The 27,871-nt window shown below is 43.2% G+C and overlaps 1 protein-coding gene across 9 annotated transcripts in view; it reads right to left on the reverse strand.

Moving 5' to 3' along the window:
• Positions 1-27,871, reverse strand: part of MAD1L1 (mitotic arrest deficient 1 like 1) — a 348,819-nt gene that overhangs the window by 120,154 nt on the left and 200,794 nt on the right. For 8 of the 9 annotated variants that reach the window (XM_068207072.1, XM_068207070.1, XM_068207071.1 and 5 more), the window contains one exon: positions 2,448-2,655. In XM_068207072.1, the coding sequence (XP_068063173.1) occupies positions 2,448-2,655 (208 nt within the window). Of the gene's footprint in view, positions 1-2,447; positions 2,656-7,020; positions 7,045-27,871 lie in introns of those variants that run through there. The other variant, XM_068207079.1, reaches the window with a different exon arrangement.

The raw sequence follows: 27,871 nt of genomic DNA on the forward strand, positions 1-27,871 counted from the left end.
TGCTGTATCCACACTGCGGGTGCAGGATGGAGTCAATGCAGAAATGGATGCAGCCTGCACAGCACACTTGATCAGCTGCCCCCAAACTCACTGGGAGCTCTCCCTGCTCCAGCAAGGAGATCAAATCTGGCATTCACCTGGCTAATTTAAAGCCAGCTCAAAATAACCCAGTAACCTTGTGGTCAGCACTGTAACACCCTCAGCATCTCTTCACATCCCAACACTTGCGTCTGACTACGCTGCTGAACGCTCCCACAGCAGAAACGAGAGTTTAGGTGCATTTGTGACAATGTGCCCTGTGCATGACAGTGATGCACACAAGCACATGAACTGCAAGAAAAGATGCCCAAGATCTTTCCACATAACCTGGCTTCCTATACTTTCACCCTGTCCTCAAAGAGAGTCATTCACAGGGCTGCTCCAGCCTTCAACAGCTTTTTCCCATTTTGTTTACAAGAACCACTTCCAGATGCACTTATAGGCACTCTGAGAATCCAAAGGGCCCTCCTGTGACTTTGGTAAATGACACTGAAGTACTTCCCACCCTTCTAAGTTCTGAACCTGATGCTCTCTTCCATCTGAGCTGGTTACCAGAAGTCAGAATGATGTAGCTTGGGACTGGGGTAAAAGGAAAAAAAAAAGCATCACATACATGAGGCTGGAAATACCCTGAAACTCAGTGAGCTGTTTGTTTTCCTGTTGGAATCAAAGGCAGAAGAGAAAACAGCTTTAAAAATGCATCCCTTCTGAGCTAACAACAAACCTGGTAACATCCCAGCACAGAGGCACCTCACAAACAGCTAAAAGCAGCTGCATGGAAAGGCAGCAGAATAATCATTCTAACACATGACAGGAGGCACACATGAGGAACACATTTCCCCAGAAGAGATGGTCTAATTACTGCAGATGATACCCCAGAGGTTCATCCATCAGCGACAGAGACACGGGGCTGACCCCACCTCTGCAGCCTCTCTGCCTCTGCCCTCCCTGGGCACTGTCAGCCCCTGGACCTGCAGCATCAGATGTGCCTGGTACTCGGGGCATAAGGACAGACAAGGGCACTGGGCAGCTGCATCTACTGCAATTTAAACACCTAAACCACAGTGCATTTCAAATTCAACTTGCAATGCAAGAGCTATCCCCAAGAACTGCCCACTGGGGGTCTGAGACTGGAAGCTCCTACAGACAATAGTCTTTTTTAATGTTTGCCAAGCGTTTCATGCTTATGCATCTGTTAGAGCATCCACTAAGAGGAGTGACAGAACTGTCACTTACTTGCAACATGCAGTGAGCTCTTCACTTTATAAACCACCCCATCTGCACTTCTCACCATCACATTTTTGAGGCTATATAGCACTATAATCCACTATGAGATGCTGGAACAAACACATTCTCAGCAGTAATGAAGTGCCATTGTTTGAGTGATAGGAAAACAGGCTACTTTCTGATCATTTCAGTTTCATAACAGAGAATGATGTTGTCTTTTGTGCATTTTCTTTAAACCAGGGCTCTGTCCTTTTGTGGGTCTGAAGCTTCCAGCACATGTGACCTTTGGGAAAAGCTCTGCTCTTTCAGTCTCATCTGAGAGAGGATCCTGACCTCCAGACATTGACCATGTACGTGCAGTTGGGACACATCAGGTTTGCTCCACACAGACCTTTAGTTCTCTTTCATTTTTCTTTAACAAATTGTTTTGAGGCCATGAGAGAGTTACAGCTGTAACTTCTCCTGGGCTTTTCAGCACAAGTTGATTCTGCCTGGTCCCTCACAGTGTTACAGGTGATGGCTTAAGCTTTATTGATCTCCTTACCTTGATTTTCAGAGTTTGAGAATATGTCTGGAGGTGCTGATTTTTGGGGTTGCTGCACTAAAAAGTCTCACTCAGGTATGTGAAAGGAAGACAGACTGTACTGGAGTGCCACAGATTCTATGAAATGTATTTAGCTCAGTGAAAGATGTATTCTGCTTTCATGGAGTATTGAATGTAGCTGTGATTAATGGGGCACATATACACTGATAAACAATATTAATTTGTTTTAAGTCAGGTCTGAAAAGATTTCAACCACTTGCTTCCCTGCAGCTATGAAAGTTATTTCCTGCTGTCTGTACTACCTCAAGGGCTAAACCAGCCCTGAAAGGAAGGAAATATTTCCTTTCACTCTGTCGCCAGCACCAGCCTATGAAGGCTGTTGTATTGGTATTTCACTCATCATGAGCAAACGATATGAATTATTATTATACAGCCTTACGACCCACCCTCTACCACACTGCCACAGGATTGCCACCACACATCCACCCTCTCCTGCATCAACCCAGCTTTTTTCATTTTCCACATCACCACTCCATCAAGCACACTGTCTGCAATGCCTCCGTCTGCTTCCGCACTCAGTTCCTCTGGCAACACAGATGAATAAATGCATCCCTAGGACCAGAAGCCAGCAGCCTACCTGCAACTTCTTGTGGGGACTGAAAACCCCCAACTCCTTCCAGATTCCCAGAGATGGAGCCGCCTCCTTTGAGCACCCGCACGAGCTCCCGCAGCCTTTCACACTCCTCCTGCAGCTGCTGCTGCTCCTCCTTGCGCTGCTGCTTGGCCAAACTCATCGGGTTCATGCTGAAATGGAGAACTTTGGTTCTGCTGGGGTCGTAGTCACCCTGGGTGGCAGAAAAAAAAACAAACCAAAAGCACATTGAGGAACCAATCCAACCTCCAAGTTCACCCGGCCTGTACCACTCTGTGAAATACAAAAACGTTACAGCAGAAATGAGGTGACATTTATGCAGTGACAAGGTTTTATTACAACAGTTGAAGGCAGCCAAACCCTGTGTTGTTTCTCCTTCACTTGCTATTCCATCTTTAAAAAAAAACTGAAACAAGGGTTTAAACAAAGCAAAGAAACATCAAACAAAAAATAACCAAACCAGAAAAACCCACTGAAACACCCACTTAACAGAACTCATTCTCTGGCTGATACTTCCACAGTCAAATTTAACTCCAGAAATGAAATTTTATAGCTGTATTTAAAATCTCTTGATAGCAGGAGATGATAATGAACACCCAAACACATCCTTAAACTACAGCAGGACACCCAGTGCCAGCCTGATTTATTGCTCATATGAGCCAGCAACATCCATGGCATCCAAAGGTGGAGTCATTAGCAAGTTGTATCAGCTCATCCCAAGCAAGGGAACAGATATTCCATTCCTTTTTTCTCAAAGGAGAGTTGTATTTACAGCAGCTTAAACAGTCAGTCAAGCCCTAAGATGGCAAATTAATATTCTTTCAAAGTGAGAGGAAAACACTGATGTTTCATTTGTGATTTCAGAGAGACAATTTTCATATAAACTACAGGAAGCCTCACAACCATAAATGTAGTAAAACATGTGCTAACGCTGGCTGCCACAGCACTCTGCCCAGCTGAAACCCTATAGCAGTGCCTGCATAAAAAGCTATTTTATATGGTAATATTTTTCCTTCAATTAAATCTCGGGACCTAAAGTGATTTTGTAAACATTAATTAACCCTCAAGAGCAGCATGAGGTAGGTATTATCCCAATTTTATCATTTCATTTCCATTAAAGACATGATAGAACTTTATGTGGGGTTTTTTTTTCCATGCAAACCAGAGCAGGGACTGAGCGACTTCATCCTGCATTGCTGGTCATTGCTGGTAAGAGACCCCAGAAGATCCCACTCCCAAACATCTTTTATTGAAAATACTCTCTATTCTCATAATGTGAAGCTCTTCATCAGGCAGTGAACTGCTGAAACTCACTGCCCCAGAGCCTGGCAACAGACACACAAAGGCATCAAAAATGGGTTTGACAAATTCAAGGACAACAGCTCCATAACTGGGCCATGCCAGGGCAGGACATGTGAGAATCTTCCAGCATCTCTGGTTGCTGGAAAAGTGCTGGAGAGCATGGAAAAATCTGTGGGCTTTCACAAAATAGCAGCTTCTATCATTTTGGTCCAAGATGCTCTTCTGTGATTTTCCTTCCAGAGATAAAAAAAAAGGAGGGGTGTGATGGTTCCTCATAACTACTCTGAGAAACCAGTTTGACCACAGCTGTGCATCTGGTTAGGAGAGAGTCACTGTTCCACAGCGTAAGTGCAAGTTACAGAGAAAGGAGATCACACGTGTAGGTCCCTCCCAGGCCAAGAAGGGGTGGCAGGAACTCCCCGAGATCTGCCCTGGTCCAAGAGCTCACTCCAGGGAGCTGGGAAGACTCAGGTCCCCTTCCCAGCTCTTTGCAGTCCCCACAGTCAGGACTATGTGGTCTCCCAACCCTTGGCCACACACTGAGCAGGTGATGCACATTCTCCTACTGCCCAGGCCTCCCTTCAGGGACCTCAGGAACACCTGGGAGGGCAGCACTGACCTGCAACCCCACAGCAACATGGCTTTGTGACCCCATTTCTATAGCCAGGCTGAGACAAATCTCTCTTAATTGCCAATCAGACAACTCAGGCCAAAAGAAAAATCCCACCATCAGCCTTGATTGAGAGAAATTCAGGTAAGACCTGAAGGACACAAGCAGCATCTTGGAGATGTCAAACAGAGGGAGAAGGAAGACAGCAGCAACACCAGCTCATTAGATATATTTTCCCCAGCACACACTGGCATTTACAAACCTGCTTTTGCACTCAGCTCGTTACCTTCTCCTGCTATTTGCACTTCAGGACTCCTCCAGACAGGTCAGGGCACTCTTCACTCTCGTGTTTGTCTTTCAAGGGAAGAGATTCAACTCCAAAGTTTGCAACAGGGCTTACTCTGGCTGGTAGGAGGATGCTCCAGTGTCAGCTGTGGATCCCAGTTTCCCTTGGGCAGCTGCTGGTGCTTCTGACCAGCTGGGAAGGGCCCTGTCTCCCTTGCCAAGGTCAAGCAGAGCTCACAGCTCCTCATCCTGGCTGCCAGCATCATTCCAGCTGCAGTGCAGGGATCACCATTGCTGCAGACACAGCAGCAGGATCCCTGTGTGAGGAAAGCCTTGTACACCTGGAGACTGCTGCTACCTCCCTGCTAGGGCTGCTGTTAACCCACACTGCACCAATCTTTTTATTCTGCAGGTTATCTACTCTTTTCCCTCATCTATCTGGCCATTCTATAAAGTCCTGCCATGAAGCTGCAGTGCTTTGACTCTTACAGATCTTTCAGACTATTTATCCTCTCCTTTCATAACATGCCCCCCTTGAAAAATCTTGCTCTAAAACTCATCACCAGGACTCAGCCTTATTTTCAGAGTTCACCAGCTCTCCTCAGCACATCAGTCTGAAGCTTCACTGAGACAAGAGAATCTTTTAAAAGCCCACAGTGCATTGAAGGCAGTGGCAGAATCCATCTCATTTGAAATTTCTGGGAGATCACTAACATATTTGCTATGCTACTCACATTTTTGGGCTAGGGGCAGTAGCTTTCTCTTTCTTCTACACAGCACACATCAAACCAGTACATTTCTCCCTACAGCTGAAATATTAGTGCAGCTGGTTTATATTATAGCAATGCCTAAAAGAAACCAAGTGAGACAGGGATCCCAGCATGCCAAGTCCTGTACAAACCCACAGGGAACTGCCAGCTAAAGCCCAAAAAGCAAACAACAAAGCCTGAAGGAGCAGTATGTGAGGGGAGTGCGGGTATGGGAAGATGCAGTCTCTGGTTCCAGGTTCCTCAGCAGCATGGCAGAAAAGAAAACACATCTTCAGAGCTGCTCCTCCTCACCACCAGACCATGCTGCCACCTCACAGTCGTACCAAGCAGTCTCCAGGAAATTTACTGGCACTCTCTGGAGTTTCAAATAAACGCAGGAAGCTTTCCATGGAAACGGTGAAGACCAGAGGCAATGTCTGATGAAAGGAATGGGTCTCATGTGTAGGTAATACAGAAAGTCAAAACAGTATCACGGCTTGGGACATTTGGAGTGTTTTCCCCAAATTTCTGAAGGTTGAGGGTGACTTTGGGTCGCGAAAATTAGTGGTTTAGGGTTGGCTCTATGAAGACCCATGGCTAGAAACTGCTAAATATAAGATACAGCAAAGCAGCATTAAAATCTCACTAGCATTTGATGGACATGAAACCCTAATGCTGGTAGGAAACCAGGGACTGAAGTAAACAACATCCTCCTGGAATCCCTTTCGTTCCGGAAAATGTAAATTGCTGTTTGTCAACTGCACTTCCACCTACAATAAATTAGTCTTACTGATCATAATTTTGTCCTTTCAGTTGTGCAGCAGAAGCCTGGAGAATTGTTTCAGGCACTGCGAGAGAAGACCTAAAACAGATTTTTCCCATTTAGAAAATCATTTCTGATCTTGGGTGACTGAAGAGGAAGACCAAACAGTGGCATTTGAAAGGCAGGCACAGAAGAGACAGCCACGTTCCTTGAACAGGAGCTGGGACTCCCCAAACAGCTGCCCAGGCACAGCTCCAGATGCTGCTTCTGTGCTGAACCAACACATGCAAGGAGGTATTGCTTAGCAGAGTTAAAAAAGCATCGTGTAACAGACAGTAATGTATCCCTGGTTTCTCCAAGAAGCGTGAAAATCGTGCTGCAGGTTTGGAAACTTGGCCTGAATGTGAGGTTTGACCAAATCCACTTAAACTCATGGTGCCTTTAGATGGAAATGTGGGACACTTGGGCGATGCAATCATTGTATGACCTACAGAGCTCTGTTGGAAAGCCATCCCATCCCTGGCTCGTTCAGCAGTAACTTGGTAGCTTGTTTTGCTCATCAGCACATCATGGCCAGTGTCTCAGAGAGCAAAGATTATACATTACTGCCAGTTTCTCAGCAGCATCCCCTCTTTATCCCTGTTTTCCAATACCTTAAAAACCTTAAAATAACAGAGATTTTACCTTAAAAACCAGAAATTGTAGAGATTCTGAAGAGTAAATGACTTGGACTAGAGAGAACTGCCGGCATTCATTGATTCTTCTTTTCAGGAATAACATTGAACAAGTAATTCAGATTTGTCAGAAAAATGTACACAGAGCTTCAGTTTAGGGGGAAGCAATAAATACCTTGATTGATTGCAACCAAACCTGGTTGGCACTTAAAGTGAATTACTCATTTCTGGAAAGCAAGAAGTTAACTAGCTGATTTGGAGCTTAAGGCACAAAAACCTTTTTTTTGGCTCCCAGAAGGGCACTGGACATTTTATAGAGATGATTTGTTGACTTCACATGTTAATATGCTCCACATTTTGTGAAATAATGTTGTTTTGATGCATTATCCTCAGCCTTACAGACATATGCCCCAGGGTTTCCACAAGGGAAACTCTCTCATGAACCACCCCATTGCTGCTGTCCCAACTGCAGAGTCACTGTGTGAGACAAACACTGCAGATGCCACACACAAATATTGGCTTAATGCAGTATGTTCCAAGCACACTCTGGCAGAACTATTTAGTAAGACTCTGGCTATCAATAAACTTTCTGACAAAAGACTTTTGAAAAAAGAATTTGCAACAGGGCCAATTTGTCATCTAGAACCGAGGTACAAGCTCAAGTCAGATGCTGCTGCCTCCCCTCTCACTTCCATCTTCCAGCTTGAAAAAAAACCACCCCAGGGAGATAATTGTGCTGATGCTATGTGTCATTTTTTAAAACTATGTTATCACCAAACAGTCAGCATGTTGGTCTACGTGTTGAAATTACAGCTCAAAAACTTCCTAAGTAATCTGCCCATTAGGGAAGAATCAGTCAAGTGCCAAGCAATGAATGAAGACAGGACTGCTTTAATCTCTGAAAAACAGAAACTTTTCCTTTAGAAGAGGAGTTGTTTAGAAGAACAATGAAAGCTGCCAGTGACAGCACCTTGAAAAGGGATGAACTTATTTTGGCATTTCTCCTCCTGGTTGTTTGAAAACTGCACAATCCCAATTCAGCGATGTCTTTCTCCAGGAGCTATAAAAGCTTTTCTCTCTACTCTGCTCACTTTCACAGGCACACAGGTAAGAATAAAGTACTTAAAACCATGTGGACCACTTTACATTTGATGAAACATTCAGTGCTTAACAACTCCATTTAAGGTCTGTTCATCTGCTGCAGGTATTTCTGATCAGAAGGCACAGCTGCTAGCAAAGGGAATAGTTTCCATTGGTGTGAACATGTTTATCTAACATCACTAATGAAATTAAAGAAGTCCATACATCCCAAAAAAGGCACTGACTGTCAGGATACAATGTCAGAAGGCACTGTGAAGGATTTTCAGCTGACTTCACATCCTCACAACCTCCTTCTGTTTAATGCTTTGGCAAGCAAAATCATCAAAATCCATAGATGGGGCTGACACGCACTTAAATACCTCATTTTTTCAGTCTTGGTATCTATCAGCCTTAAAAGATTGTGATTTCTGAGCAGCACAATAAATTCTGGTGGAGCATATGGACAGCTGAGCTTAATCACTGCTGGCTGGCAATGCAACAGCTTGTGCTTGGCCCTGATGAGAAAAGGCTGGTGATTGGAAGCTCTTCAAGGAAAGGACCATTTCCTCCTCACGCGACTCTCGCGCACGGTGAGAGCCACCCAAACACTGCTGCCTCCTGAGCTAAGGAATTTCTTCCCATGCTGACTTCTTAAGAGAGAAATCTCCAAGGTTTCTGGACAGGGACAGGTTATTCAGTACTGGAGAACTTAAACAGAAATTATTTAAGGAGCTTAGTAGAGTATATCAGCTTTAAATGGGTCAGTAGTTACCTTGGAAGAATTGTTGAAATAAAGACTGCATCTAGTTGTAGGAGACAGATGGGAACATTTCTATGTACAGATATAAAACATAAAGCATCATTGGGGGGATGCTGGAAGAGACGTGTTTGAAAAGCATCCAACTGGCCAGGGAATGCTCTTGGTCCCATTTACTACCTCTTGTAGGCAAAAGAGTAACTTAAATTGTAAACACTAACACACAGCAGGTGATTGGGTACATGCAGGTGGTCAGTGTCCAAAACTGAACTTTTGAACACTTGAGCAGAGGATGGTACTTCACTGCTGGCACAGCCTAGGGGTACACTCTGGTAAATCCTGGACTAAAACAGAGGTGGCACATCTTGAATCCCCCAAAGATAGGACAAAATGTGACAAAGTGTTACTCAAGGTTTCTGGCGGGTCTTTCACTGTGTCAGGCTCCAGCTACAGAATTTTTGCAAAATGCAGGTTTCTGATGCTAGAAGAGCTGACACTGCTTTTGGGAACCTACAGGTTTATTCTTGGGATTCAGTGCCTCCTCTTGACTATGGATCCTTTACACAGCTCGAGTATGCCTTTCCCAAGGCTTGAGGTTTCTGGAATGACTGTCTGGCTTCACTGCAAACATGTGGTATTTGTGGGTAAACACAGCCACACAGGCTTTGCACACAGCTAATGAACACCCCGTTGCTTCCACCGAATTATGAAAGCAGACAAGTCACATATCATTAGAAGTCATCTTTGAATGTGTTTATCTTCAGCTTACAGTTAATGGCTCAGCATTTATGTCAAGAATTGTCTGCTGTTAGTCCTGCATCAATACCCATCAGAAATTTCACTCAAAGATGGAGAAGAAAAAAACAGCAGGAAGGAAAATTGGAATTTATCACCTGAAAGGTACATGCAAGGTCCCCAACAACTACAGCCCCTGCTGTAGCAGCTTATTAACTAGAGTCTGCTTGGCTATTCAGGTGAGCAGCTTCTCCTGATCTTCCTAAATTTTAACTTTAACAGCTTAAAAAAAAACAAATTGGTTACTCAACTCTCTCATACAAAAGGCTATTGGAGGCATTTCTGTACCCAGTACAAGGCAGCCTCAGAAAGCTTAATCCTACCTCAGGAAATGCCATTTTAATGTAAATTCTGTTTCTTGGTTTTGTTCTTTTTGTTTCTTTGCTCAGGCTTGTTAAAGTGATTAGAGTAATACCCAAAGTAAACTGCATCCCAAAGAATTCCCTCTGAACCCAGTGCACAAAGCACAGCACGCTCACCAGCCCCAGCTCCCTCTGTCACATAAGATAACCACACCAAGGGATCTTTAAAGTCTGTGGAACAGGAGCTGTATTAACAAAAATGGATTGCAAAGATGAGACAAAGCTAACTAACAAATAAGCAACAACCACCACCTGCTCCTTGTAGCTTTGCCAGTATGTGCATGCTTGACATCAGAAACAGTTGTGGGGGAAAGAAATGAAAAACAGAAGGTGCTGGATGTTGGGAAAAGGCTCATTTGTTCCCACCAGGTCTCATGGCGCTTCCCTATCCTTTTTCTCTCTCGGTGTTTTTTTTATTTTGTGCGCATCTGCACACACACAGCACTGAAACCTGGCAGCAGAAATTCACTTGGGCAACCTTTCCATCGTTATCTTAGCCAGTTCTTAGTGCAACACCTGCTACTTCTTCTACAAAACAGGAAGATCTTTCTCCTTGCCCAGGTGACGCTACCTCTTGTTCATGCACCTTGATTCAGGCAACCTTTCACCTCTGGCCTCCTGAACACCCATGTCAGTCATTTCCAGGACAATGAAGACACTCTGTGTTAGCCTGAGTTATGTCTCTTCACCCCCAGTAACTCCTCCACCAGCACAACAGATTCCACATCCTTGCTCTCAGGAGCAGTGAGTAATCCCACATCACCTTCCCCACTCCATTAGCAACGCCACCTGGAACAGCTGCTCCTCCCACAAAGGCTTCTACAGGGCTTTTTCTCTTCCTTCCTGAGCAGCTCTTCCACACTATCCACACTCATTGATATTCCTCCCTATGGCCTCTTTCACCGCAGCATCTACAGCAAATTAGCAATGAGACAGGGAGGTGGTTGGAGTTAGGCTGTATCACAGACAAAAAAGCTCTAATCACCCTAATCACACTGTTCTAACACCAGACCATATCTTTGGGTACAACATGTAACACATTTTCGACACTGCTACAATGGGAGCAATAAAATAAAATGTCTTAGCAGTGGTGTGGAAGCCCTTCAGGTACAGTTTTAAAAGGAGATCTGTTTTCTATATCTCTTTCAAATGTGTTCTTCCCTGGAGGATGCAAGACTGTAATTTGCATTGAGTGAGGCATTCAGATGAGGTCTGGGATGCAAAAAAACGTGACAAGAAGGTTAAGAGTCAGGACAGAGAGACATGGAATGGCATGAAGCTAGGATAATCTAAAAGAAAAAATGTGTCCAAATGTTCACTGTCCTTTTCAATTGCTGTTCTTCCTTTTATTGATATGGAAGAAAATCATAGTTTCTCTAGGATAGTTTGCTACCACATAGAGACTTGAATTCCAGGGTTTCTACACTAGTTTTTTCAAGTCAAGGATTTCTCTCTTTCCTGAGAACAAAGTCCATAAAAAGTTGCTATTATTTACAGTCTAGTAGCATGCAAAGGAGACCTGTGCTGGTTCAAAAACCTCTGATAAAGACACTGAAAATAAAAAGCACATAGGTTCTGAAAACAGCCCCAAAGAGCTTATAGTGTGAGTTATAAAAATTCCTCTTCAGAGATAAGTCTTAACTTTATATGGTGAGAAATTCTGACTCTCACAGATCTGAATTTCAAAAAACCATTCTATCAACTTTCCCATACAAATGAAGTACCGTTGGTTGAGACTACTGTTGAGAGGTGTCAGACCAAACCTAGGTTTTCAAGAGCAGTACACACAGTTTACCAAAAAGTTTAACTATTTCTTTGTTGCTCTCTTCTTTATTCTGCAACATGCACATACAGTTACTGTTCAGCAGACCAGAAAGACAGGAGACAACTTGAAGTGAGGTTTTTTTTGTAGTATTCACTCCAGTCCAGATATTCAGCCACTCAAAGCTTTCCTTCCTGACAACACTCTATAAATCTTGCTTTAATGAGTCCATAATTCTGTGTTTCCTGGTAAAGCTCTACTTTGGAATGAATTCAGATGGGACTTCAAGGGGAGATCCCAGAGAAGAAAAGCAACACAAATTGGCTGTGCTAGACTAGGACCCTCAGTGTCCAGATAGGAAGGGAAGAGTCAGAATGAAGTATGACAGCAGAGGTTCTGCTTTCATGATTTTATAAAGCAAAGTGAAACTGCAATGTAATAGGATTTTCCAGTTAATGGATCTCATTAGCAAAAAGCAAAACCTCTACGGGTATTTTTTTTAGATATTATCTGGTATAAAAAGAAAGATGCATAATTAAAAATTATGTAAAAGTCTTCATGGAAGCATCAAAGTCCATCTGAGCATATAAAAGCCTGAAAAACAAGTGACAAGTAGACAATAGCTGTCAATCACATTGAGTGTTTGTACAGCAAACACATGGCAGAGGCTGGATGCTGAGGTCGACCACAACAGCAATGCTGAATCTCCTAAAGGATTTAAGTGCACCAGGACACTTTGATCCTGTTATTTAATGCATATAAAAGTACTATTATATATCCTTGCATGTCTAATTCCAACCTGGCAGGGTACAAAGCAAACCCACTGCGTTTGAGTGAATGAAGGAGCACCCTCAGCCTTGGCTGCCCCCCTGAGCTAACCCACCACCATGACCAGATTCCTGCCTCAAGCTGGAAGCATTTCCACTCAAAGAGCAAGTCAAGTTCCCTTTCCCATCGCACAGAAATGGTGACAGACACAAGTGCTTTGGAGGACTCATTTCTGACAGTCTCCTCGAGCAGCTGGGCAGCGTCAGAGTGGGATTTACAGCAAATGTGTTGCAGGTTAAACAAGCTCCAGTGCAGCCTCTCCCTGCAAGGGGTTATCGCCTCCCACACACCTTCTGCTGTGGCCAAGCAGACAGGGAAAAGCAGGAAAACAAAACATGTCCCTGCAACACACTGAGGGGAAGAGCAGCTACAGCAGAACTGCCAAGTTTTATTCATTTTGCCGCTGTCACTTCACACTGATGTGGTGGTTGTCTTGCCCCTGGGGAGTGCTCATCTTCCCCAATAACACCTCAATGTCCAACCAGGTACAGGTAGAAATTTCTCTAGTAATGGATAACTGCAGAGAGGGAAAAGTGAGAAAGCTTCCAACATCTCAGACAAACATGTATCCATGTACATACCGTCCTTTTATCCATGCAGTCACCTACATTACTCACCATGAGGAGTCACTGCAGGTTCCCTTAGTTGCCTTGAGCAGGCAGAACCCTCTTCTGTTTGCTCTGCTCTTTCTCAAGTAAGAGACCTGAGTGTCTAAAACATCCAAATATCGATGCAGATGGTACATTCTCTTCTATCTCCTCAGGGCAAATAGACAAATGTTTGGTTTTCCCTCCCTTTTCACCATTTGATCAGGTTAATTCATTTTTAAATTTAAGGATGCCAAGTTGTAGGATCCCTGATGAAAAGAGCTCTTTTCCCCTTCTCTAGGAGCATGAAAAAGCTCTCCTCCATCTCATTCCTGCTCCCCATCTTGTGGTGATTACCTTTTTGCCTCAGGCTTCCTCACCCAACTCCTTGGAGAGCTGCACTCTGCTCCCTTGGTCCCTATGCAGAAGGGCATCACTTTGTCTCCTTTCATTCCTTGAATATTAAAAGTTTCTACAGACTTGGGATTAACAAACATTAGAGATGTCCCAGGCAGTGAGAACAGAGCTGTCATGGAAGAGGTTGCTGTGCATACAAAGAAACCCTCAACTGGAAGAGTCAGCAATGCAAGGAGAATTAACAAGCACAGTTAAATAACCCTAAATCCTCATGTATATTTATAAACTACATCACATCAAAACTAAATCAATACCCTCACTAGTTACATATGGCCTGAGAAAGCAGGAGCTGATAACTTGGTTGTGCTTCACCCATTGTACTGACAAGACCCAGAAAGTCACAGGAGTGAATTCCTGGGCTGTGAAGGGGGAATTTCAAGCTGTAACATCACAGGGTAAGACAAAGCAGAGGGGAGAGAAGGAGCAGCCACCCACAGCTGGCACAAGGAATTCACTTGAGCCTTGGCAATGGAGCAAAATTTCAGTTTAAACCCTACTATTCCTATGACAAAGAGAAATAGAAGAAATTTCTCTCTGGCAAGAGAACAGGTTTCACAATTTCAGCTGCATCTCTGTAGGTGACATAAACTACATCCCCCAACATTTCATACCCCACGTGAGGCTGGGTGAGACTGTTCACATGGGGACTTCCATCAGCACAACCATCTGCTTAAATATCCCTTCTTGGCTTTCCCTGGGGGAAAATACTTCTTGGTTGCCTGCAAAGCTTCAATTACTATTCATGTCTTTTCAATGAAATGCAGTTTGAACCAAAGACATGGGAAAATGCTTTATAAAGTCACACTGGGATCACCAACCCATTAGCAAATTGTCTCTGTCAAACACTCTAAACCTGACTTACATCACCTCAACCCCAACAACACATTTTCCTTATTCAGGCTTAGACTGCCGTGAAGTTGAGCCAAACCCTATTTGAATCTACCTTGAAATATATTTAGTAGACACAACTGTCCAATCCTCAGTGCATTAATTAATGGTCTGAAATACAACTGACCTGCCTCCAGTTTGATTTTATTTCACCAGTTCTACGTCACTGTGCTAATGGACTGGAGAGCAACCAGCACAGTTTGCACAGAGATGCGAAGGGGCAATGATTTTAAATTTCACTGCCAGGTTTTTCCAGAAGTATGACTGCCAGGTCAATCTCTAAACTGTTAAGACCCTACAAAACCTTCAAAACACAATACTTCCTGCTGTATAAAACTCAGGCTTTGATTTTTATCATCGCTTTCCTCACTGCTGACATACATCACAGCATTTTTATGAAAGAAATTGGTGGATGAGAGGAAATTCTACTTTTCTGGTGTTTCTCAGTGAGAACCCAGTTCTCCAGCCTCTGTGTAACAATTCAGGGAGGAAAGGACAGCTCAGCCTTACACTACACCTACCACAATATGCTCCTGCACTGTGGTAGCTACTTCATTCCCATTAAGTTTTAATTAGACAACACATGCATTACTTGGAAACACAGCCTGGCTGCAGATGAGAAGGAATCTTTTCAACTTCATTTGAGCAAACCTGAGACAGAACCTTCCTGCTCTTCTCTAACCACAGATTTTCAGATTTAAGCACACACTCACCCTGAATTTCAGGGGTCAGACCACATTTGCTAGCGAGAAAGCAATTTTCCTTCCTTGTAGGAACTACCTGGTCCTTTTCCATATTTTAGTTACTGTTTTGTTTCTAATACCGTAAAATTACTGCTACTTCAGCTGCACTCTTTGGTGGTACAAAAGAGCTAAAGGTATTTATTATTTTCATGAGCAGAACCCCAAAATTGTCTTTGGTATGGAATATACTGACAGAAAGCAGGGATTGTCTGCCTGAAACTGAGAAGTAGACAAGCACCTTGGATTTCATTTGACTGAACCAGAAAAAAGTGGCCTCAAGAACAACGATAAACATCTCAGTTGCATACATTTAGACATTTTTATCCTCCAGCAGGTCAACAGCAGAGGAAAAAAAGATCAAGAGGGGTGATAAGGGAAAAGCACATTTGATGTTAGTGATTTCAGAAAAAAATATTATTTTCTGTAATCACTGTGAAAGGAGTACAAATCTCTGTCATCGCCTTGCTTAACAGAGCTCAACAATGCTTACATTTCACTAGAGAGGAAATATCTGTTTTCATTATTTCAGCCCACTCAATCACTCCTCCTCCACTTTCTTCTCCAACTTCAAACCTTGACTCGGATGTATTCACTTACTGGAGTTTGAAAATTGCTAATCACCCATTGGCAGTATTGATCTGCACGTTTTACTGCAGTCAGAATGAGACAGCACTGGCTGGTGAATAGACTGTGAAGACTGAAAAATGAGATTAACCAGCTCGCCTCATACAGATCAAGTTATCTGCTGCCTTGTTCGCTTTTCATGAAGCTTCCAGAATGCAGCAAACTGAATCTCTTTAACTCACAAGACTGGGCTGATACATAACTCCATTAGAAGAAAAGATCAGAAAAAGCAAGTAACACAATTTCATGGAAAACAGGTCTTGTCAAATGGACTTGAAGAGATTTCAAGTCTAGTTAACTAAGATAACTGTGTTGACACAACAGAATAGGAATTCTGTAATATATTTGCCTCGGTATCAAAATCGCATTTTCTTTTAAAACCAGCATGATGCAAAATCAGACTGTGGCAGTTTTAAAATGGCCCAAAAGCTGATGAACTAATAGTGACATTTCTCTGTTACTTTCCCAACAAGAATTGCTTCTTTGGCTGATCGTATGCAGCACACATTCTCAAAGATACATAAGAAAATAATAAAACCTTACTAAAATATGCAGATAACACAAAGGCAGAATTGTAGCAAACAATAAAGCCCACAAAGATAGCTTAGAAATCTGATTGTGCCAGGCACAATCATTCCCTATGAATTCAAATGCACCGTGAGAGATCCCAGAGAGCAGAACAGTCTCAGGTACAAAACACAGCAGGTACTTTCTGGGAGACAGTGTCTGTGAGGAGGCCACAGTTAATAACTAAAGGTTACCTCTAATTTAATGCTGTGGGGAGGGAAAAAAAACAAGGAACAGCCAGAATCTTTATATATCATTGAGCAGGAAGGACTAAAGAAACAACACTGTCCCTGAAGGCAGCGCTGATGAGACCCCTACAGTGATAACACGCCCAGGTGAGGTGTGCAGGTGTGAGAGTGTTGCTGAAAATTAAGGAAAGTGGTGAGAAGATTTCCATGAATGATTCATGGTCTGAAAAAACACATATCTTCCACTGAGAAATTAATGGAAATCAAACGATTTCATTTGCTATGAAGAAGGCAGAAGCAATTTGATCTGGTTTTTTGGTGGAAATCTGACACTAAATGGTTCTTTAATATAGCAAACAAAAGCATAGAGAAAACCTGATAGCTTCACTTCATGGTGAAGCCAATGAAATGGAAATAACATATATTTTTAATAGGGATGGCTAACCAGGGAAACCAATACATTGTCCGTTACTTAGTGTCTTTAAATCAATATTTGATATCTTATTAAAAAGAGTCTAAGGAGCAACCACGAGTCACTGGGCAGATTTCTCTCAAAACTATATTTTTGTGTTATATCAGACTAATGGGTATTCTTTTTGGCCATAAACCTCTTAATTCAACTCATTCCACTTCCTCCAGTTCAAAAAAAAAGTGTTATCCAATACTTTTATCCATTCTCTCTCCTATCATTAATTCCCCCTCTTACTTTATAAGCCTCCAGACAATTCTGTAACTTCAGCGTTTATTCCTCTTAGACATAACAAGAACTTTGATGTTATCACTGACAGTTTAATCTTTTTCAAGGAGAGTTTTAATTTGTAGAGAAATTATATTAGAATCAATGCCTCTAAATATAAAAATACTTTCAAATCTATGTTCATTTCAATATTCCAGAGTGGCAGGGCTGCTCAAATCCTCAGGTGATGGAAAATCAGAATGACACTTAAGACCCAGCCACTGAGATTGTGCTTTTTTTCCCTGAAGGAAATATCTTTCTCACAGTCATAATGACAACTTGAACATGTGGATGCTGATCCATACAGATGTAATCCAGCTCATTGGAAAATTACAAGTGTTATTTGGTGTTTAAGAGTGCAAAAAATCAGAGAATGGAAACAGATTTGTCACCTGCCATCTTTTTTGATCTCTAGGCTTTACATAAGGGAGCATCCATCCTGATTTACAGGGAGTAAAGCCAATTTAAGAACTACTTTCTGGGAGATGATGAAGAGAGAACTAAGATGTGAAAGCTCGACAGGTCACAAAACACAAACAAACCTCTATCTACAACACCCCTGACCATGCGTACACATTCTTTGTAAAATAACCATTCTGCACACATGTTCACCCTCATTAAAGAAGCTTTAACAAACTATCTCTCACATTTCTGCCCAACATCCTGCTGCCAGTCTCCCACCCACCTCCCACAGCTGCCCTGAGAAGGCAGCACCTGACATCAAGTCTTGAGCACTTTTGTGGGGGCACCTGAAGGATTGCAGAGTGGAAGGGTAGCAGAAAAGCAAACACCTTGAAAAAGCACAGTTCCCCCCTGTAATCCCATATTATTTCTGCTCCAGCATGCACGAGTCACAGTAACAACAACATGACTGTGGCTCTTCATGTGCCTCAAGCAGAGTTTCAGACAGATGAAAATTTATGGTTCTGGCCTTAGGAAAGACCTGGAACATCATGAGCTGCCACACTGGGAAAGCCAGCTTCACACTGGTCTTCTGCAACAGATAAAACCCAGCCCATTACTCCCAGGCTTTGTTCCCCCTAAGTACCTCCTTGCCACTGCCAGTAATTCTAACCCACATTACAAATGCCCTACAGGAGACCATAACATGGTTGCCTCTCTATACTAATAAGAAAAAAAAAAAAAAAAATCACAAATATCTTTAGTTCCTCAATACATGCCTGGTTTCTCTGAATCCGTAATAAGCTTGTCCACATTCAACTTGAAAATACTATTCAATTTTATGAATTCTGCCTGGATCTGCACCAACCACAAACTCTAATTTGTTTTCTGAATGTTATCTCAACTGTAAGAACTGATCAGTGCCTTCACTTCAGCTCTGCAGCCTGTATATTAAGTTAAACCACACACAAATGTGTTTGCCTCTCTCAAAAGCTGTTAAATGAGATAGCCTCCTATGGAAAAAAAAAAAAGGAATACTACCTGGCAAAGAACAAGGATTGCTGCTCTGCCAGGTGAGATGGTCAGCAAATTTTGGGTAACCAGGCTGGGCAGCCCATGTAACCTCAGTAAAGATCAGCCAGCAGTGCCCAAAGAAGTCCAGAGCTGCTCCAGACAAACTTAACTGTGCCAGAATCTGACAATGGACTGAACCTGGTAGATTTGGACAGCTGGAATAGATGCTTAAAGGAAATGTGTTGCTGCAAAACCTTTTTCTTTCAGAATTGTCTACCTCCCTCTGTGGTCTCCAAACCACACTGTGCCAACAGGCACTGCTGTGTCCAAGGGCCTGAGCATCTCCTTCACAGCACGAGTGACCACATCTCAGGGATATTATCCACAGATTCCAAAGAAGCCACTTACACTCAGTCACACCCACAACAGAGCTGGAAGTGGCATCACCTCCTGCCTGCCAGCCCTGTGCACTGCCAATAACCCAGCCCCATCGCCAGCTCTGCTGTGGCACCATCTTCCTCTTGCTGCTGCTGAGCTTTCTCTCCTGCCTCTCCCCATCATGATCATTTATGTGAAGGTTTTACTTTTTCAGACCTAAGCTTAATTGACCAAATATGTATAAATAACTGAAGAAAAAAGTCTGAGTTCTGAGTTTTTCGCTTGCAACAACCTTATTGCTAATTTGGGCTTCTGTCAGGGATGGGGTTTGTGCTACCACAGAGACCAGACAACCTTTGCATTCTAGAGATTAAAAACTTGTTCTAGTGCTCCTGAAACAGGGTTGGGGGTAGAGAACTACTCTTATTGTGGGTAAGTCACTGTGCTGCACTGCCAGTTCTCATCTGGGCAGCTGCTGCTAGTCCAAAGCATTATTGCCACTGAAACAGTCATGTGTAAATAGAGTGCAATGAGCACCCTCAAAGAACAAGGTACTTGAAGGAAGAAGATGAATTAAAATCCAGTTTTTTGTATATTATTTTCTACAAGTGAACTCTCAAGTGCTCAGTCTCTAAGCTCTCGAGAAGGAACGGTAGCTGAAAAAACACAGGGACACAGGGGAGCAACAGGGGAGTGGAGTAATGAGAGATTTGTCTGCTAGTGCCAGCATTTCAAAAGACAAATTTTACTTCATTTCAAACCAGACAAATAATTTCCAATTCTCTGTCAGGAAATGGGAACATGCAGATTGACAGCAGACCCAAGCTTGCTTAAACCCTGATCTATAACCTGGCTGCCAGGGGATGCTGCAAGGGATTTGTAACCTTCAGCCTTGGCTGGTCTCTCAGACATGCAGCAGCCTTTGAGCAGCTGTGACAGGCATCCCAAACACTGCAGGAAAAAGGGAGTTGGTGTGGGGGAGAGGAGCTGGAGGAAGAGGATGCAAGTGGCTCCTGTGCAAAGCACAAGTGAAGAGAGCTGAGAAGGCCCCTCCATGGGACCACACTGTTCCCCTTAGCCAAAAGCACATCCCTCCTAGGAAAATCAGCATGAGGTAAGGTGAGATATTCCAGGCTCAATTTAAATGGCTCCATCCCTTGCAGTCACATTGACCAGAACCACCTGAAATCTCCATTTATCACCTCCCTATTTTAAAACTAATCAATACCACTGCGGGACAGCAACTTTCTGTATAAGTAGAAAACAAGATGGCCTAGAGCCCAGGGAAACTCTCCCTGCTCCCCACCAGCTTGATACCAGCTCTGATCCCGTGTCTGCACCACACACAGCCAGGGCTGTAACGTGGCCTTAAACAATGCAGCAGCAGCAACTACTTTGCTTCCAGCAGCTCAACAAGCCTCGAGCTGTGAGTAGAGAAAGAGCCCCCTCTGCTTGCTTCTCCACAGCAGTGTGTGCATGGGACCAAGGGTTTAATTGAAGGAAGGGAAGGAGGAGGTGGGATGTAGGAGCTGTAAGTGCTGTTATAAACCCGTGTGTGCGTTCAGAGAGTTTAGAAGGGGAGAGTGAATACCCGAGAAACAGAAAAAGGTGCAGTCCACAGGTTAAAAGCTTGTGAGAATGAGGGACTGAGTTGAGCTGTACTCTATGGGCACAGGCAGCAAAATGCCACCAACTGTCCCATCAGAGTTAAGTGTTTGTCAAGAAAAGCTGGGGAGGAAGTTAACTAACCAGGAGGGTCCCCAAGAGAGACACAGAGGGTGGCAAAAGTGCAACAGTAGAAGGGAAAGATGGGAAAGAATTTGTGTGTCCCCTTGACTCTCCTGGGTTTTTTCAGATGCATAATTCCTATGGTTGATGACCTGGTGGTTTGAGTGTCAGAGCCCATGTGAATCTTGTCACCACAACAGCCTATATTGATGTTACTTCCAGAGGAGATACACCCACTGGGAATTAAATATCCTGGCACAGAAAGGTTTTTAAATAACTCTGCTCTTTCCTTCATTCCGTACTCTTGCTAGAAGCCTGCACATTAAAAAATAGCTGAGGAACCACGTACATTAGTAACACAAACCACAAGTGTTTGCATTAAGTTTTACCAACCTCGTATGTAAAATCAGCCCATAAAGGCTGGTAGCCTGTTATATACTATTCAATTACTACAGCAAGCATCCATCCTGTGCCTTTCACAGTGATCTGTAGCCTGGAACAGGTTCATAAACAGCTCAGAAAGGCAGCTGCTGTAGATTTCACTTAACTCCTTATCTATCTGCTTTAAATGGATTAAATGACTATGTCATTAAAATGCTCAAAGTAAGCCTTTGATCATAAACTTCTCATCATTTTACAGTTATTGAATCTGATCACTAATGAATCTTATTCTGCCATATTTCTGTCTCTGCTCCTGGCCTTGCTCCCCATTAGACCTGGTTGCTCAGTCCTAATACAACTGCTTTGTATGCCTGACCACTGCCTCCTTACAGCCCTCGATTGTAGCTGCTGATTGCCCAGCCCAGAGGAAGGATGAAGTGCAGGAATTTCATTTGAGGTAGGGTCAGAAGGAGCGAGAAAATAATCCACAAAATACCAACCACACCAAGCACCCTCTCCATATTCACTGCACAGCTGCGTGACTGCAATTCCTTTCCGAGGGCCCTGCACACCGAGCAGAGAGGGGGCTTGGGCACTGTGCTCTCCAACAGAAAAAAAATATGCTTTATTTTCATAATAAAGGGGTACAAAAAAAAAAAAAAAAGCACTACTGAGATCAAGGTATTTTCTGCCACAGCACACCAGCAGATTTTATCAGCTGCAATGAAGGATGCGCCTGATCTCAGCATGTGCAGAGGTGGGGGAAAGCTTGTGGTGTCCAGAAGTGCCCCAGCACAAACACCAGACAGCAGCCCATGTCTAAGCACAGCAAGCAGAAAGCCACTGCAGGTCCTGGGAAAATGGAGGGAGACAAAACATCCAGTGCCCTGGTCCATACATGAGCCAGTAGGGTTGGTAGTACTCAAAGGAGAACAAATGTTTACTGGAGATGGGAACCACTGAGGTCATTCTGCATTCCAAGTTTTGCTCCAAACTCAATCAGGCAACAAAACCAGCTATTAAATGTGGTGCTAAATCTTATTTCTCGCACCAGTTTAGTTTTGGCAAATCCAAGGGCCCACACACAAGGACTGGCCGGAGGCATCTGCAAATATTAAAGATGATAAACAGAGAGGGTCTATGAAGCTACTATAAAGTAGACTTTATAAAATTATTTGTTTTTAATATCAATATATGATATCTTGAGTCCCTGTATTTTCTCCTTGAGAAGAAGAAAACCATGTTCTGAAATTTCAGAATTTTTTTTTTTTTTAAGGAAGTTCATTTCCCTCAGGCACAACAGGAAGAAAATGCCCAGGAATTCATGTCTAGCTGTCATTCAAAACAATGTAGAAGAATTCCATGGTGAGAGTGGCTTTTATCCTTCAGTATCAGTAGGCACAAAAGGGAAAAAAAGAAGGTCCTTCTAGTAACAGGAAAGGTACTGTGCAATGCTACATGAGCACCAAATGCTTGTTTCAGCTGTGAACTCCATTAAAGTCACATGAAAGTGTTAAACTGAATGGTAAAAAACTGCATGTTTGATATGGAAGAGGCCCATTATGTCAACTTGCAAAGTCCTTGCCAATGCAGCAGACTGACTAATGTTAATCATTCTGCGTTCTAATTATCTTACCATTATAGCAATTTCCCTGATGATCATTCTTCTATTTTTTTTTTTAATCCGTTTTGCTGTTGTTCAGTGGTTTTCAATGATGCAGGCTGTAAGGCTTGGACCACCTCTTGGCCATTTGTTTCCAAAGAATACACTAAAGGGTGTGTTATTATCTCTCTCCATCATTCCCTTGGCTTTCCAGGACATACTTCGTACTTTTAAACAAAAGGATGGGAAAGAGGCGGACGCTGCTTTGCTGCTGTCCCCTCACATGCTGTGCACTGAAACAGATTGGCTGTGGAACCCTCCCAGTTGCCCCAGTGCTAACCTCTGCTAGCACTGGTCCTCTGGCAGAGTGTACCAGTGTTGGCTATGATGGGACAGCAGGAACCAGCATCTTTGCTATCGCCCAGCTGGAGTGAGACAGCCTTAGTAATTGTAGCAGAGCAAGAATGGATTTAATTTATTTTCTGCTTTATTCCAGTGAGAGAGAGAGAGGGAGAGAGGCCAGATTTACCCAGTGGCCTCATTCCTACCCCCAGAGCACGAATTACTTGCAGATTTCACAGTGAGTAGATAGAAGCAGGGACACAGACAGATTCCTAGAACCAAGGAAGTGATCGGTCTTTTCTGCCTCATCACCCTCATGTACATATTGTGACATTTTAATTAGCTTCCCCCATGTCTGACAGACATCCTGTGTCAGCCAGAGAAACCATGCCTTACTTCCTATCTCCACAAAATTTGGGAGCTTTAAAAAAACCCACCAAACACCAAAAAACCCAAACCCAGTCCCCTCTCCCTTCATACCCAAGCAATTCAATTACTTGCCAGACAGCACTAAGAATCCATTAGAGAAGAATATATTCTGCATTTGCTGTGGAAATCTCCTGGTGATCTTATCTGTCTCTCAGTTCAAGCTCAAAGCTCGATTGTTTTTTCTGCCAGTGCAAGGAGACTTCAAGCAGCACTGACATCTTTTCAGATGGGGACAGTGTCTCATCTTCATTTCAATTTTACAAGAGTAAGAGAGATTTGTGGATAAACTGAAACAATAAGAGGAATGGCTATGGGGCAATCTATTGGATTCTGAACAGCTTTGAGTTAACTGCTCCAACCAGTAAATTCAACATTATCCTGAGCTGCCTGCTTGAAGAAATAAATACTCCAGAAGCAGCCTTGCCCAGACACAAGTTTTCAAGTTATCATTGAGTAAACTGGTAGAATGGCATAATCTCTAACTTTCACACATATCTAAAGGACTCAGACTATCTTTTTGATACCCTGCAAGCAGAAAACATCAGTAAAGAGTATTAAGTTGAACGAAACAGCCAAGGAACTAAAATGGGAAGGATGAGAGGGTAGGCTTAGGAGGAATACACTTGGTAAATTGACCGACACGTCTGTTTGCAGCATGTCCAGTGTTTTTCTCTAGGATGCTTGAGAGAATGGACCACACAAAAATCTCTAGATGCAGACACAGATCTGTCTTCTAAGCAGTGTCAGAAGCATCACACTGAGAAGATGTCGGAGACCTTGAGAAAGCAGTAAAGTCAAAAGACACTGACATTCAATCCTCAAACTGTTTGGCTGTAGAAGTTACTGTCTATGTGCCACCATGGTGCAGCCACTTGGCAGCACTGGGGAAACCATTTCACGCCATACATCACTACTCCTTCCCCCCATCACCTGAAGAGGATGCTAAGGAATGTCTCCAATACTGCCCCCTCTTTCATTTCAGCTTCTGTGAGCCTGATGGGCACAGTCTGGCATGCTGGTTGTAGCATATCCAAGGAAGAAGCCCCAGCCCACACCCACTGTCTGTTCTGCCTCCTGAGCAGGAATTTCCCTCCCTGTTTGGCCACCTTTGCCATCCCTCTGACCACACTGCAGCTGGATTCTGTTGAGCCAATGTACGTGATATTCCTATTTTACACCCATCTACATCAAGGCATGTCTACATTTAAATACTTTGACATGCATTCTAATAATTGTCTGCAAACATATATATATATATATATACACATATATAAAATATTAAATTCCCCAGTGTTGTATTTAAATGCTCAGGCAGCTCCACCATGTTAATATTAATCATAAGAGCTCACACATATCTAATCACACTTTTCCTTGGACAATGAACAGACTGACCTCTGAGCAAGCCCTGACTCCTTGGGAAATAACCTTAAGGTCAGCAGCTCTGGTTGTGATGGATCTAGAGGGAAAGCAGCTCCACAGCTGAGCTCCCTTGCAGACTGCTGTCAACAGCTTCTCACATCCCTCTACTCATAAAAATGAGAAAATTTCTGTAATTACTACTGATTGGAACTGTGGTAGCACTGCACAGAGAGAAAGAATGCATCCACTGGAAGACAACCAAAAATACACAAGAGGACCTCTGGAGAGCTCATCCTTGCTGCACAGCCTTCACGTTACTGGTTTTTCAAGTTTTTCATCTTACTAGAGCCAGAAGCACAATGAAAAAAAAGCAGTGTCTTTGTTCTGAAAGGTCACAATCTCAACTGAACATCTTCTGTCATGTCCAACATGCACAACAGCTTTCAGGGAATTTTTATTTTGTTTTAAATGCCCTGCCAAAAATGCAAAGAACAGGCACAGAGCTGATGCATCATTTAGGAAATGTGGGGTTTAAATGCTGATCAGAGGAAGCAGCAGAGTTCCTGATGGAGCTGAGCCCCATGCTTGGGTGAGCACAGCTGTGATGGATCACCTGGGAGCCCTCCCAGCTGCATGGAACACACACAGCTGGGCTTTCCAGACACCCCTCCTGAACACACAGAACCCCCTCATGGGACACTGCTCATTTTTTTTAAATGATGAAGGGGATGCTCTTCCCACAGCACTTCACTTACCCTGCCACTCCAACTATCCCTCCTCATTTAAACAGAACAGCCTTTCTGCCTAAATTAGGCATCATCTTCCATTCCACTGTTACCTGTCTTTCACATCTAGCTAGGAACGCTGTCAGAAAGAATTACTTTTTTTCTGACTTGTCTGTATCCGTGTCTCTTTAAAGTCTTATCAAATAACTGCAAATGGAAATTGAGCCAAATTTGGGCTAGGAAGGGCCTGTATCATGATCTGTGCTCAGGGTGTGCTGACAGAAATGCTCTGTTACTGGGTTTTACTTCTACCCACTTACACCTGGGCACACCACGAGCCTGCACTGCCAGATGAATGGCAATGCCACACATCCCAGTGACAGAGGCATGTCGAGTTCCCTTCTGACTATTTGAAGAAATTCTTCAGAGAAAACCCATTTTTATAATGTAAATCTCTGCCTCCACGTGTCACAGAGGTCAGGCTGATCAAAGGGAAGACTTCTGGGATATGTGAGATAATGTACCAACATCTCACATGCTTGAATCCCCCTGGCAGAGGTCACACAAAAATGTGTTTCTCTGATGCACACTGCCACCTCCACCAGTGCCTCAGCTCAGAGCATCTCCCCATTTCCTCATGTATATTTTAACATCATCACAAACACTGCCTACTCTTCACTATGACATGACACAGGCAGATTTTTATTTTTCTTCTTCCCCTCATCATGCACTCAGAGAAAACATTATTAAATTCTGACTTATTTCTTTTCCATAATCTGAGTGACACATCCTGGCCTTTTGTCTCCTAGAGATGGTGTCAAGTTTTACATATACCAAGAAGAAGAGGAAAAATATGGCACCATAACCAGAGTAACAAAAGAATAAAACTGCTGAAGAATATTACTGAAAACTTGGACTTTACAAAGCCAGACCACAACAGAAATGGCAAAGACAAGGGCAGCATGAAACTGTGACCTATTACTTTGTGTTAATCAAAAACTCAGAAATAATTGGGTCATCAACCAAAGGCTGAAATGGTAATGAGTAATGAAAAGCTCAAAGCCTAAGGTGGAGAGAGCTGCAACCCATGGACAAGGTACTCATAAAAGTCTGAGAGAAAGCACAAAGCTTCAGTAAACAAACCTTGCGAAGCATTATTTGCGTTACACAGGTCTAAATGACATTTTTGTTTTGTTTCTGTGACATGGAAGCAGAATTCAAAGCAGCAGAAAAATAGAAAATGAAGAAAGAACAATTGAAAACTAATTTGTGCCACTGAATGACTAGAGAGAAAAACAAGAAAACTATAAAGGGACAGTCACTCTTATTGCTTCCTGAAACTTTGCTTTTTCTTTGTGAGAGAAGTAAGATTAGAGGAGTTTAAAAGTCTCATTTTAAAATGATTGTTTCTGTCTCATCAGCCTTGGCGTTCACCCACAGGGTGATTCCGGGGATCAGTGAAAAACACAGAAGCCTTCTGGAGTTGCCACTTAGTACTACTTGACTGGCACACATTGTAAGATTTTGGGTGGGAATTTAAATACACAGCTGAGAGTTTGAATGTGAAGTTGTGGCTGAAATGGCTAATTTTTGTATACTGTTGTTCTTTTTACCATACAAGAGCACCATTAAGAGTGGTGTCTCTGTCCCCTCATGCCCATGAAGGCAGTGCACACACCCCAGATTTAGTGGTCTGGTGCCATGCAACCAAGCCTTGCACGACTTTTAAAACATCACCATTTATTCTGCAACATCCGTTCAGAAAACCAAGGTTTGTTCCAAGCCAGCTTTCTTGTACCACAGAAGGACTGGAATTTCCTTCTGCTTGCCCCTGCAGAACACACGTGCTGTAGGAGCAGCCGCCTCCTTAGTGTAGCAGCATCCTCATCTGCATTTTGTGCTCAATTTTTCAACTCCAGCATGGATGGCACCTCCTGAAGTTCATGCTTCCCGTGTAGTGGTACAGCGACCTTTTCCAGCAGGACATTTCCCATGGCCCGGCTCTCCCTGCCTGCTCTGGGCTCCCCCTGCTGCTGCTCAGGTGCTGACACTCAGTGCACTGACCTTTCCTGTTTCAGAGCTGCTCAGGAAATCCAGCGCTCACCTTTCCTCCCCCTCTGCTCATCTAATGAGCTTTGTGATGCCACACAGCTGCTGATATTTTCAAGGGTAGTGGCAGGATAACATTAATGAATTTATTCTGGATTTTTGTGTTAAATGTATTATGCAAATGTTAATCAGTTTCTGCAGAACTTTGAGAAAGGTGCTGCATGAAATAAACAATACGGTGGCAGCTCTGGCAGTAGAATTTATAGAGCTTCAGGTGTTTAA

Source organism: Anomalospiza imberbis, chromosome 16, assembly GCF_031753505.1.
Source record: "Anomalospiza imberbis isolate Cuckoo-Finch-1a 21T00152 chromosome 16, ASM3175350v1, whole genome shotgun sequence".
Classification (NCBI taxonomy): Eukaryota; Metazoa; Chordata; class Aves; order Passeriformes; family Viduidae; genus Anomalospiza; species Anomalospiza imberbis.